The sequence below is a fragment of the Seriola dumerili genome, unplaced genomic scaffold (assembly GCF_002260705.1).
Source record: "Seriola dumerili isolate Sdu_G_001 unplaced genomic scaffold, Sdu_1.0 BDQW01000081.1, whole genome shotgun sequence".
NCBI classification, from domain to species: domain Eukaryota; kingdom Metazoa; phylum Chordata; class Actinopteri; order Carangiformes; family Carangidae; genus Seriola; species Seriola dumerili.
The window spans coordinates 4793372-4804605 of record NW_019174336.1 but is presented as its reverse complement, the minus strand read 5'-3'; the positions used below and the strand labels follow the sequence as shown (position 1 = coordinate 4804605).

General features: G+C 40.9%; 3 protein-coding genes across 3 annotated transcripts in view; 2 read left to right on the top strand and 1 right to left on the bottom strand.

The window, feature by feature from the left end:
• Positions 1-387: 387 nt before the first annotated feature.
• On the bottom strand, positions 388-3286 carry tmem203 (transmembrane protein 203). The gene is made up of 2 exons (XM_022744558.1): positions 3179-3286; positions 388-2694 (listed from the first exon to the last, which is right to left on the bottom strand). Exon 2 carries the CDS (start codon positions 2424-2426, stop codon positions 2010-2012), a length of 417 nt encoding a protein of 138 aa, XP_022600279.1. The 5' UTR covers positions 2427-2694; positions 3179-3286; the 3' UTR covers positions 388-2009.
• A 276-nt stretch (positions 3287-3562) lies between these two features.
• Positions 3563-10001, top strand: alad (aminolevulinate dehydratase). Its single transcript, XM_022744557.1, has 12 exons — positions 3563-3638; positions 4746-4871; positions 5067-5117; positions 5622-5718; positions 6363-6498; positions 6615-6698; positions 7347-7435; positions 8133-8188; positions 8288-8375; positions 8463-8549; positions 8734-8863; positions 9462-10001. Exons 2-12 carry the CDS (start codon positions 4753-4755, stop codon positions 9518-9520), a joined length of 996 nt encoding a protein of 331 aa, XP_022600278.1. The 5' UTR covers positions 3563-3638; positions 4746-4752; the 3' UTR covers positions 9521-10001.
• A 714-nt stretch (positions 10002-10715) lies between these two features.
• Positions 10716-11234, top strand: part of npr2 (natriuretic peptide receptor 2) — a 68472-nt gene continuing 67953 nt past the window's right edge. The window contains exon 1 of the mRNA XM_022744441.1: positions 10716-10773. Coding sequence (XP_022600162.1) covers positions 10716-10773 — 58 coding nt within the window. The remainder of the gene's footprint in view (positions 10774-11234) is intronic.

Below are 11234 nucleotides of genomic sequence, written 5' to 3'. Positions count from 1 at the left end.
AAAAACCTACAGAATTTACATTGAATTTAATGTCCACCGCCAAAGTTGATGAATAAATAGAGTGACATTTTCTAATTTGTTTGGTTTGCAAACTGATTTTCAAATAGCCATGAGTGTAAAACACAAGCAAGAACCATTAACAATATAAAAGAAGAAGGAATGATTTAGGAACTGGTGGCTGCTGTACGGGATCCATGTAAGGGCTATGATACGCAAAACAAAAACGCTAGGATGGTCTCTTCCATTGTGGCTTCCCATTGCCATATAAAAAGCTAGGGCGCCTCCTTGTGGCCGAGGTGACCAAGCCCCAGCAGCAGGATATATAGCTCTACCTAGACCGTTTACCAGACTTATTGATAATATCACATTCATTAGACAACACTGGTAAAATGTTGATGGTTTATTTACATGTATATACAGATGACAATAAAGGTGCCATAACAAGAACATAAATAAGGTTCGGTGAATTTCTTTCCAAAATCAAAATATACATATTACACAGAATCTCACATCTGGAATTACCCTAAAATGAGGCACACATACATAATATAATACATAATACATGCGGTACATACGCAAGGTAAGGTCAAAAACATTACATTTTTTACAAATAAACAGCAATATTTAGGGAAGACATGTGCACACAATTGACTGCTAGTGATAATCACATTCAGTTCCTCTACATTGGAGTGAGACTGTGAGCTGACAACAAGTTTCAGAACCAGCGTCTTGTTGTCCAGACCGATCTCACCGGTGAAGCTGACATACCAGGCAATTTGGGGGTACAATGCATGAGTAACACTCCCATTAACAGGCAACAAAGTGACACAAAAGATAATAAATGTAATCAAATTTTGCTGGCAATCAATTGCTTCCTCTGGGAAAAAGCATCAATGCTGCTGATGCAGCTCCTTGGGTTACCTATCAAAGATCCCAAAAAATTGCCTAGGGTATTACTGCCTTGAGGTTTCACCAGTTTATTTTATCTTTATGTGTTGTGTGCACATGTGCATCAAAACATAACTCTAGTATAAATTTCCCTCAAGGCTCATTGTCTACTATCGACTGCACCATGGTAGCGGCACACATGGTCCAAATACAGATTTACTGCTCTGACATCTCCTCCAGTTGTTTGTATTTTTAAAAGTATCACAACAACTTACAGCCATAATCCCTAACCCTATCCTGATGAAAAAGAGGCTCAGAAAAATTGAGACAGTTTCAATTTACTTCCATTCAGAGTTCAAAATCAGTTAAAGCATCAATGTAGCAATAGGCAACATTAACTATATTTACACTTCATGGCCAAAAGTATGTGGTCATTCTATTATTCTTATATATAACTGTTCCTATTTCCAAACCATTAGGAAAACAGCTGCCAATTTTTTGGTTTCAGGCTTTCCACATAATTTCAGTGGCTGGCTGCAGGGATTTGATCCCATTCAGTCCCATGGCCATTAGTGAAGTTGGTCACTCATACTGAGTGATAAGGCCTGGCTTGCATTTAGTGTTTCCGTTTATCCCAAAGGTGTTAAGGTCAGTCCTGTTCTTCCACACTAGACTAGGAAAACCATTTCTTTATGGGCCTGGCTTTGTGCAAGGGGACATTGTAGAGTCAAACCAAACTGTTGCCACAAAGTTGGAAACACACTATTGTTGTTGGAACTATAGGGTGGAAATAAGGAAAAACAGCCCCAAGACCAAATGCACACAAACTGAATGTCCATATACTTTTGGCCATACAGTGCATTTTAGCATTTAGCAGCACATAAAATAGATTGTCCACTACTTCAAGGAAGCAGTGAAAATTTTTCTCAATTTTGATGCTATTAGAAAGAAATAATAAAAAACTGGAGTCTAGTGTGACCTGCCTGGAACATGTGTGTGAAAAAATGAAAAAAGGTGCCAGTGAGCCAAAAGAAAAATTACACCGTTGTTATGCTTTAAATCTCGAATGGCAGATGAAAACTGCTCTGTGATGTGAAAGCACAACTACTGACTGCCTCTTCTCAGGTGACACGGCAGGCTCGTATCATAAGCAGCTGCAGCAGGATGAACAGCGGCGAGACGATGAGGCCAAACCACAGGTCTCTGGCTTGTTCCTGCTCAGCCAGCTTCTGACACAGCAGCACCTCGCACACCAGCTTCAGGCTGAGCACCGTCAGCACCCAGAGGAGCCGCAGGACTGCCAGACGCTTCTCATTCTCTTGGTAAAGACGGATGGACACAATGGCCGTGAAGTAGGTGCTGAGGCCGTCTGCAGCAAACAGTGGGACGAAGACCAGCCACCAGCTCAGTGTGGGTGTGAACTTGTCAGCTCGCAGAGCGACCAGCATGCTGAAGACCAGCAAAGCTAAAAGGTGGAGGAACAGTTCAAAGGTGGCAAAGCCCAGCCACTGGACCAGTTCCCTCAGGGAGAACAGCATAGCTGAGCACAGTGGGGTCTTCAACCAGGGACGGACTGACTGAGAATGACCAGGTCACAGACTAGGCAGCCCTTCTTAGGGGTCAAAGTGCTCCAGGATAGCAGAGGGTGGCCGTGAGGTGTCACTGATAATGCCTGGGCAAAATTGGTGAAGTACCACAGAGATGACCCTCTTGGCTACATCTTCAAATCCACCCTGAGTAGGTTGATTGGTGTTGGTGAATGCAGGAAGTGCTCCAAGTCTGAGTCTCTCTGGAAACCCTTCCTTCCTAAAATTTAACAAAGAAAAAATAACATTAGAAAAAGCGGGTACATTGTGCCACATCTGACAGAACTAGAAAAAAAAAAGCAAAACTAGCGTCAGGTATACACCCACACACTGTCTGTAACTCAGAGTGGACCAGGCCCAAATCACGTCTCACTGAATCAGGAAACAGCTTGTGAAAACAACTGTCTTTTTCCATCACTTCACCCCAGTGTCAGTTCAATATTTAGCCTGATTCAACTCACTTAGATACCGGCTGATATTCGTAGACTGAATTTAAATTGACACACGGTTTATCATCAACGTTACATGTCAAGACGAACTACAGTTCACGATGATGATACAGCCTGTAGCCGATCCTACCACTACAATGTAAGCTAACCACAGTCACAGATGATGCAGAGCCCCTAATTACAAAACAGCACATGTATACGCATATATCAAAATGTATTTAAGATGTATTTTACTGAGACAACGCGTTATTTCACCTTAACAACAGTCGGGTGTTTTCTCCTCCATCTAGCTGGACGCCAAACTGTCAGTATACAAAGCTAACAAACCGTTAGCATCGTAGCTTCGGCTTTTTTTCTTGGGCTGAGGAATGATCGCGAGAACACTAAACCTGGCTTGTACGGTGGCCCGAAAGACTATATATTTTGGCAAATCTTTTGTAAAATAATTGTAAACCCGTTTAGTGTTCCAATGGTACTTGCTGTATTAACAATAAACACAGTAATATATATATGTATCATAATAATAATAATAATAATAATAATTTCCATTTGGTTTTGTTATATGCTTCAGGCTTAATGAAAACCCTAGAGACTCCAGTCAGTAGGTGGCGGTAACGCGCTGCCATGTCTCCCGCGAAACGTCGATTAAAAAAGACATACTTGGATTTGACTGTGTGGAGTGAAGTGTAGAGAAGTCGCCGACTCATACACACAGGTAAGTACACTGTCTTCCTTTGGTATTTTTTGCAGTTTTCATACATGTCTTGTGAGTGTAATGTCGCAGATTTAAGACAATAGTTGCAGTGAGTTGTAGTTTTAAAAAGAAGCGTTAATTACATATCCTAGTTAAGAGCCAAGGTTACAAAATGAAATGTAGCCTACTAAAAAAAACATACATGTGATTGTTGAATGAAATTACAGCGGTCATTAGTAGTGTGTTTGAACATATGTCGTATTTCTCCGTGTAACCGAAGTGGCTTGTCATCTTAAAGTTGCAGTTTGTCATTAATTTGTGGTTCATATCAGTGGATTTAACATGATTGCAGCGAGGATCATTTTAACATTGCAGATCCATATATCACAATCTGATGTGATGTTGTACATGACTTAATATTGTCTCCCACATTAGTGTCTATGTGTTTTTAACTGTGACTAAAGTGACTGCTGATGAGAATAATTTCAGTCAAGCTAAGATGATTGTTCCAGTGCATCCAAAGGCAACAACGATATGACAAATGTGTTAACAATCACCTATGAGATAATCAAGCTGTTTTCCACAGTTGTTCTTTATATGAGACCAAACTTTTAATATGTGTTGTTTGTTTGGACATAAAATGATAAAAACCATCTTACCACAATCGGATTTTGTACTTAGTCAGTTAATGATAATATTAATTTAAAGCACAGATTAATGGTCCCTTATCAAAAATGTATTCATAAATCAAGAAAATGATCTCTGTCCTGCTGTGGAAAAAATGTGGAGGAGTGGGATGTCAAGGTCAGAAAAGGCTTGTGCATGGAGAAAAAAATGTTCACACAGTATTAAGATAAAAAGTTCTTGTTTGAAATAAGTTTAAAAACCTGCAGCCTGCGTGACTGTACAATGGGACAGAGCCAAGGTGTTGTTTGGCGAAGCAGTGTCACGCATGCTTGGTCAGTTTTAACGGTGACTGAACTGCAATAAAGCACCAGGGCGTGGGAGTGATGTTTTTGCTCTGCTCATTAACTACAAGTCAAAGACAAGACAAAGACAGAAAAGAAGCTGCTCCCTGTTCCCTGTGTTACTTTATGTGTTTTATCACTGATCATCTCTCTGCTTCAGGGTTAAGATGCAGACACCAGCGGAGTCGATCATCCACAGTGGCTATTTCCACCCGACGCTCAGATACTGGCAGACCTGTGTTGCAGATTTAAGACCTGACAATCTCATCTACCCAATCTTCATCACGTAAATGAAACTTCTTGGTTTCCTACAAGTGAATCCAAGTTATGGTCACATAACATGGCAAATAAAACAAGTGTGCAGGAGTTTGACCGATGTAATGGTGGCCAGATGAAGTCAACTAAACTATGCTTTTTAACTTTTATACTTTAGTGGACTTCCACCTTCTCACCTCTGGTTCTTTGTCACTCTCTCCTTTAGAGACAGTGCAGATGCAGTGGAGCCCATCGGCAGCCTGCCAGGACAGGCCAGGTGAGAGTGAAATCCACAAATACTTTCATAGCCATCTCATGATTCAGATCTTCACTATAACAAAGTGCCTGATTTTCTGAGCTACTTGAAGAACCTGTTTCTGCTCAGAAGGACAATTTGAAATAATTGGACTGTTTTGACTGGGGTGATTGAAGCATTCATTTAAACACCAATCACATGAAGCACACAGTGTCACCCTGCAGCTGTGACCCCACTGAGGGTGTTGTCCTCAGATAAAAGCAGTCAGGCAGGGTGGACCCAGAGCCAAACACTGGACCTGGACCAAGATAAGAAGAGAATCCGTTAGGCTTTTATCCAGCACAAAACAAAACCAAACTGCGAACCCACCTTCACATTTTGTGTGCTTCTGCGTCACAAGACACAAGCCTTTTTAGTTTTCTCCTCATATAAAACTAAAGAAGGATGATCATTTTCACTGTTTCCTTTCCTGAAAGGCCCTTTTTTGCTTCCTTCCATTCATATTATACGTATTGTCATTAATAGATATGGTGTGAATAAGCTGGAAGGAATGCTGCGGCCACTTGTGGAGAACGGCTTGAAATGCGTGCTGATTTTTGGTGTTCCGGCAAAAGTAGAAAAGGTATGTTAAAGAGATGAAAAAGTCACGTTAATCACTCTAAAATGAGCATTAAAGTTTGTGTCTTGTTTTCTCTGCCTGGTCGTATAAATTTTTTTAGAATTAGTTAGATAAAACATCAGTGAGACTGAGTGTTTGTAGTCTTTAACTTTTTCTTATTACCGCATTTCTCTAGTAAATTGGTAGATATGGTTTCTAATTGACTAGTCCCTGTAAATTTAACTCACAGCAAAGGTATAAGTCTTGTATAACAGATTATAAAGAGACTACCTGGCCAAAAGTAGACTTTTGGTCTGGGTCTGTTTTTCATGGTTTTTGCTTGGTAAAGTGTAAAAGAACTTGACTGGCCACCACAGAGCCCTGATGTAAACCTCATCCAACGCCTTTGGGATGAGCTGGAACATTGACCGTGAATCAGGCCTTATCACCCAACCTCAGTTTGGACTTCACTAATGCTGTTGTGTCTGAATGGGAGCAAATCCCTGCAGCCAGGTTCTAAAATCCCATGGGAAGTCTGAAACCAGAAGAGGAGGCTGTTATAACAGCAGATTAACTCCCATGGTTTAGAAATGACATGTTCTGAGAGGCAGCAAAACAGTGTATCACACTCAAACAAAAAACACTGTTATCTGGTCTTTCCTCGATAGGATGACAGGGGTTCAGGTGCCGACACAGACGACACACCGGCCGTCCTGGCAGTGAAGAAAATCAGATCTTTGTTCCCAGAGCTGCTGGTGGCGTGCGACGTCTGCTTGTGTCCCTACACGTCACATGGCCACTGTGGTCAGTGTCTCCTCAGATGATTTATCTCCTGTTTATGTCTCATAAAGAGCAAAGTAAAAAGGGCAGAGATAATGTGCATCATATATTTGGGTTTTGTTTCTCCTTTTGTCTTGCAGGTATCCTGAATGACGACGGTACTCTGAACAATGACGCCAGCTGCCTGCGCTTGGCAGAAGTGGCGCTGGCTTATGCCCGGGCTGGTAATTCTTGTTTCTTGCTTTGTTAAGATTGTTTCTGTCTTTGGAGTGAGACATACAAGGATTTTTTTTTTTTATTGAGTGTTTTTATCAAGTATTTTCTGTAACCCATATCGGTTTATACAGAAGCTGGTTTGCATTTTGTCTCAGAATTTGTAATTGTGTTTATAGTTTGAACTGAGTGAGACCTCACGTAGCCAGAGCTCCTGCTTCTTCTGTGTTCTGGGAGTTTGGAGGTTTCTTTCATTTATCTTTTAGGCTAGTTGCTGTATTTTTATTCTTCTTTTTTTGAGTTGACTACTTATGACCAACTAAAAACATATATAAGGATTATGTTTCTCATACCAGAATACTGCCATGTAATGAAAGCTTTGAGCCAACATCTAGACCATATTGAAAAATAAGATTCACAGAAGATATAGTCGTATAACAATTATTTATATAACGGTAAATAAAGAATAAATATTTTTGGTACCTGCTTAAAGTTTTATGGAGGGATGGGTATTGGGGGACATGGGCTCATGACCTCAGGATATGTAAAATCCTGGCAGCGGTCCTACACTCAGCAGTAATGTCAGTTCCACATTTACACAGATACTGACGGTAAAGTTAAACTGGACTAATACAAGTTTCATGTCCTCTGTTCTACAGGCTGTCACATCATCGCCCCCTCTGATATGATGGATGGAAGAGTCAGAGCTATAAAACAAGCACTGATATCAAATGGTTTGGGAAACAAGGTAAACGACTGAAAATAATACAGAAATGATTCTTATTGTACTTTCATATTATCAACAAATCCCATGAAAATCCATTATTCCATCTCTCTCTCTCTCTCTCTCTCTCTCTCTCTCTCTCTCTCTCTCTCTCTCTCTCTCTCTCGGTGGCATCCAGCCCCAAACCCACTAGTTTCCTACTGATGACAGAAATCTTAAAAAACAGTTCACAAATATGTAGTTTCATCTTTTTTAAAAAAGCTGAGTGATTTTCTGAAACAGCTGGGCCTGTAGTTTTTTTTTTTTTTTAAACAAATGTTACTCAAACAAAAGGAAATGTTGCATTGGTTGGGCACTATTTTCAGCTGCGGATTAATCCACATTTGATGCTTTAGTGAGTACATTTGGCAGCAGGATGGTGTATGTCTAAGCAAGTCAAACTACAGCGTGTGTGTTCATGGTAATAAAGGAACATGTCACCCAGAGCAACAGTGTGGCTCACTTTTGTTTTTTTTGGAAACAAGAGAGCTCTCTGGCTTAGAGGAATAAGATATACCAGACTTTGAATACACAGAGGAAACTTGTTAGTAGAATCGGTATTCATTGTTGGTCTTTTCATGTGACAGTAAGAAAAAGTATATTTGAATGCTTATTATAAAGCATGTAAATATAACAGAATGTGTTTTTATAGTTGTTTCTCATTTTTTGTGATCTCCTCCAGGCTTCAGTGCTGAGCTACAGTGCAAAGTTTGCCTCTTGTTATTATGGTCCTTTCCGGTAAGTGAGCGCTCTTGGATCAGGTGTAAACAGATCAGTGAGTTAGTACGTTGAAGTGAGAGTAGACTGAAGCTCCCTGCTGTGTTTTTTTCTATACAGAGATGCTGCACAGTCTAAACCTGCGTTTGGAGACAGACGCTGCTATCAGCTGCCTCCTGGAGCGAGAGGACTTGCCGTTCGCGCTGTGGTTAGTTGTGTGTGTGTACACTTGACTTGGTTAAAAGTGTTGCGTTGACACAGTTGTGGGAGATGTTGCTGTTGTTCTGTGCTGCAGGAACGAGATGTGAGAGAGGGAGCTGATATGCTGATGGTGAAACCAGGTCTGCCGTATCTGGACATCGTGAGAGAAGTCAAGGACAAGGTCTGTAACTTAATCAGTTCAATGAGGAACAATGTTGCAGCTTTGCATTTTGGAAACATGCTCAGTTGCTATGAAACACAGATGAGAAAAATCCCAGAAGCAAACCCTGCAAAATGTCACATGCGAATATCACTGTACCTGTTGGAGGAAGTGTGTCAGTTTTTCTTCATGTGTCTCCCTTCAGTTCCCCACTCACCCCTTGGCTGTGTACAACGTGTCAGGGGAGTTTGCCATGATGTGGCACGGAGCGCAGGCTGGAGCGTTTGACCTGCGGGCTGCTGTGATGGAGGCCATGACCGCCTTCCGCAGGGCAGGTAAGGGGGCGGGGGCAGGGCACTCGGATCTCCTGAACATAGACTGTGTCAACAAATGCGTCCTTTTCTCTCCGGTTTGGCCCTCCCTCCACACTGAGTTGGTGTCAATCACATTCAAAAACTGAGAGTGGAGAATCACTGTGATTGTTGCTCTATTACAGTGAATGAAGCAATATAAACAGGTGACTGCACTGTAGGAGTCTCCTGTCCTGTTCAGTAATGAGCTCTACACCATCAGTCTACATCAGAAGATCAATGAAAGACTGTAAAAACGGTTATTCTGTTGTGTATATAATTCAAGCATGATATGGCCTGATGCTTGATACATCTAAAATGAAATCTCACACTATTATCCAGATTGACACTATAAAATCAAAAACCTATGGGACTGTGATTAACTGCATTAACCCCTCAAGTAAAACCAGTTGACTGTACTCATGCTTTGATTTACACCACATTCATACGGTTGTTTTAAGTAAGTAATGAAAATGTGGTTAGTTTTTCTTCTTCATTTAAAATGTTCAAGCACATTAAAATGCATATTACAAGTTCAGTTCTAGATGTGATCTGACTCATTTTCCCCTGCCCTGTGATGCAGGTGCTGACATCATCATCACCTACTACACACCTCAGCTGCTCACCTGGCTGAAGGAGTAAAGAACAAAGACCTGAAGCCAAAGGATGAATGGACCTAGAAACGGACCAACAGACAACTACAAACCTGCTGGAGACTCAGTCATGCTAACAAATAGCACTATAGAAAATGAAAACAAGTAATCTGTTCAATTTTAGGCCTTTATGTTACTCTCTCTGTTCAGTTTTGTGCTAACAATTCAAATGGCTGGCTGCATTTTTCTCGGTGTATGGGTTGGTTTGCTGAAGTGATTATGTTTGTAAAGAAAGAAATCGAGCTTAAGCCTTAAGCTCTATTTCCTTTTAAGCTTTTGAAGGGCTACTAATGATCTGAATCTCTGAAGTCAGTTATCTCTCTTAGCAATTTGATTATGGAATGTATTTTTTTAATGAATCTGGGCCTCACACATGTCTGATTATATATGTGACAACTGTCTCAGCCAAAGCACTGTCATCCTGTAACAAGCTCGTATTCTCTGGGGAAAATAAAATCATTCAGCTACAAGTGTGTTATTTAAATTTGATGCATGTTGCTTAAGGCCTGTGAATGCTGCAGAACAAATGTCACAACTTAACCAACACTAAAAACATTCAACACGTCTTATATGTGTACACAAAGTACAGATAAAAAGTCAACCATAAGTACAAAGTAACTGTATTAAATGTGCTTAAATGCATCTCAAAATAAAACGGTCGACTGTAGTGTAGTCAAGTAAATGTTAAAGCTGCCCTGTGGAGTTTTTGACCACTATTAGCTTTAACGTTTTTATGAGTGGGTCACCTGGTCACCTGTGTCCTCCTGCCATTGATTACTGGTACTGCACTGACTACAGGTGGTAGTCAGGCCAAGTTATGCAGCAGTGCACCAGAAAAAGCAGCGAAGAAGGAGACTTCTACCAAAAAAACATTGAATTAAATAATACAGGTTTCAGGGCCTGTAAATGAGATTTTATCATAGTAATAATTTTATAACAGCAAACAACTTTTTTTTTAAATGTAAAGATATAGTGGAGTAATCTGTGTCTCACTGTTTTTTGTTTTGGTAGCTGGTCAGGTAGCACGTGCGTTTTAATGCATGTGAGTCCCTCCTGTTAAACTATTGGTCCTCCCCATATTTATGAACACACAGGCCTCGCCCACAGGTGAGATGAGACTGCAGTATGCAGCATTCAGGTGAAAGTGATCTTCCAGAATTTCCTCTACTGAAGGAGAAACCACTATGTCTTCTACAAAGAAAGAGAAGATGAGGACCATGAGGACTACCGGCTCAAATACTGGTCAGCCAGTGGACCGTCAAAACATCCAAAAAGTTTTTACTTGCTCTGTCAGAGTCGTTTGTAGGGCCGCGATCCCAGCACATAAGTTCAAGGCTGAATTTAGACCTACGAGCTGCTAAAGAGCTCCAGCTTGACTTGGACCTGGCTTTTCTTCTCCATGTGTAAGTAAATTGAATGCTACATAATTTTTCATGTCTGTTTTCATTAGTAATCGGCTACATAGCATGATAACGGTGGCTAACTTGCTCTTACCATTGTTTTGAATTTGTTCGGGAAATGTTGCTATCGCTAGCTGGCTAACTGTTAGCATCGCCATGGGGCATGCTAGCGTGGGCCGGGTTCGTGGTCATATTGTATGTTGTTGGCTCTCGTGTACACGGGGTGACTTTATTCAGTTGCGTTTTTTCTTCTGTGTTTACTGGCCGCTTTCACGGGGCTTCATAACACCTGGCTGACTGGGA

What these genes read in the sequence shown, in the direction of transcription:
- alad (XM_022744557.1), top strand. Translation starts at nt 4,753, where the DNA reads ATGCAGACACCAGCGGAGTCGATCATCCACAGTGGCTATTTCCACCCG. An exon ending in CACGTCACATGGCCACTGTG is followed by an intron (nt 6,499 to 6,614) that starts GTCAGTGTCTCC and finishes TTTGTCTTGCAG; the next exon opens with GTATCCTGAATGACGACGGT. An exon ending in GACCGCCTTCCGCAGGGCAG is followed by an intron (nt 8,864 to 9,461) that starts GTAAGGGGGCGG and finishes CCTGTGATGCAG; the next exon opens with GTGCTGACATCATCATCACC.
- tmem203 (XM_022744558.1), bottom strand. Translation starts at nt 2,426, where the DNA reads ATGCTGTTCTCCCTGAGGGAACTGGTCCAGTGGCTGGGCTTTGCCACC.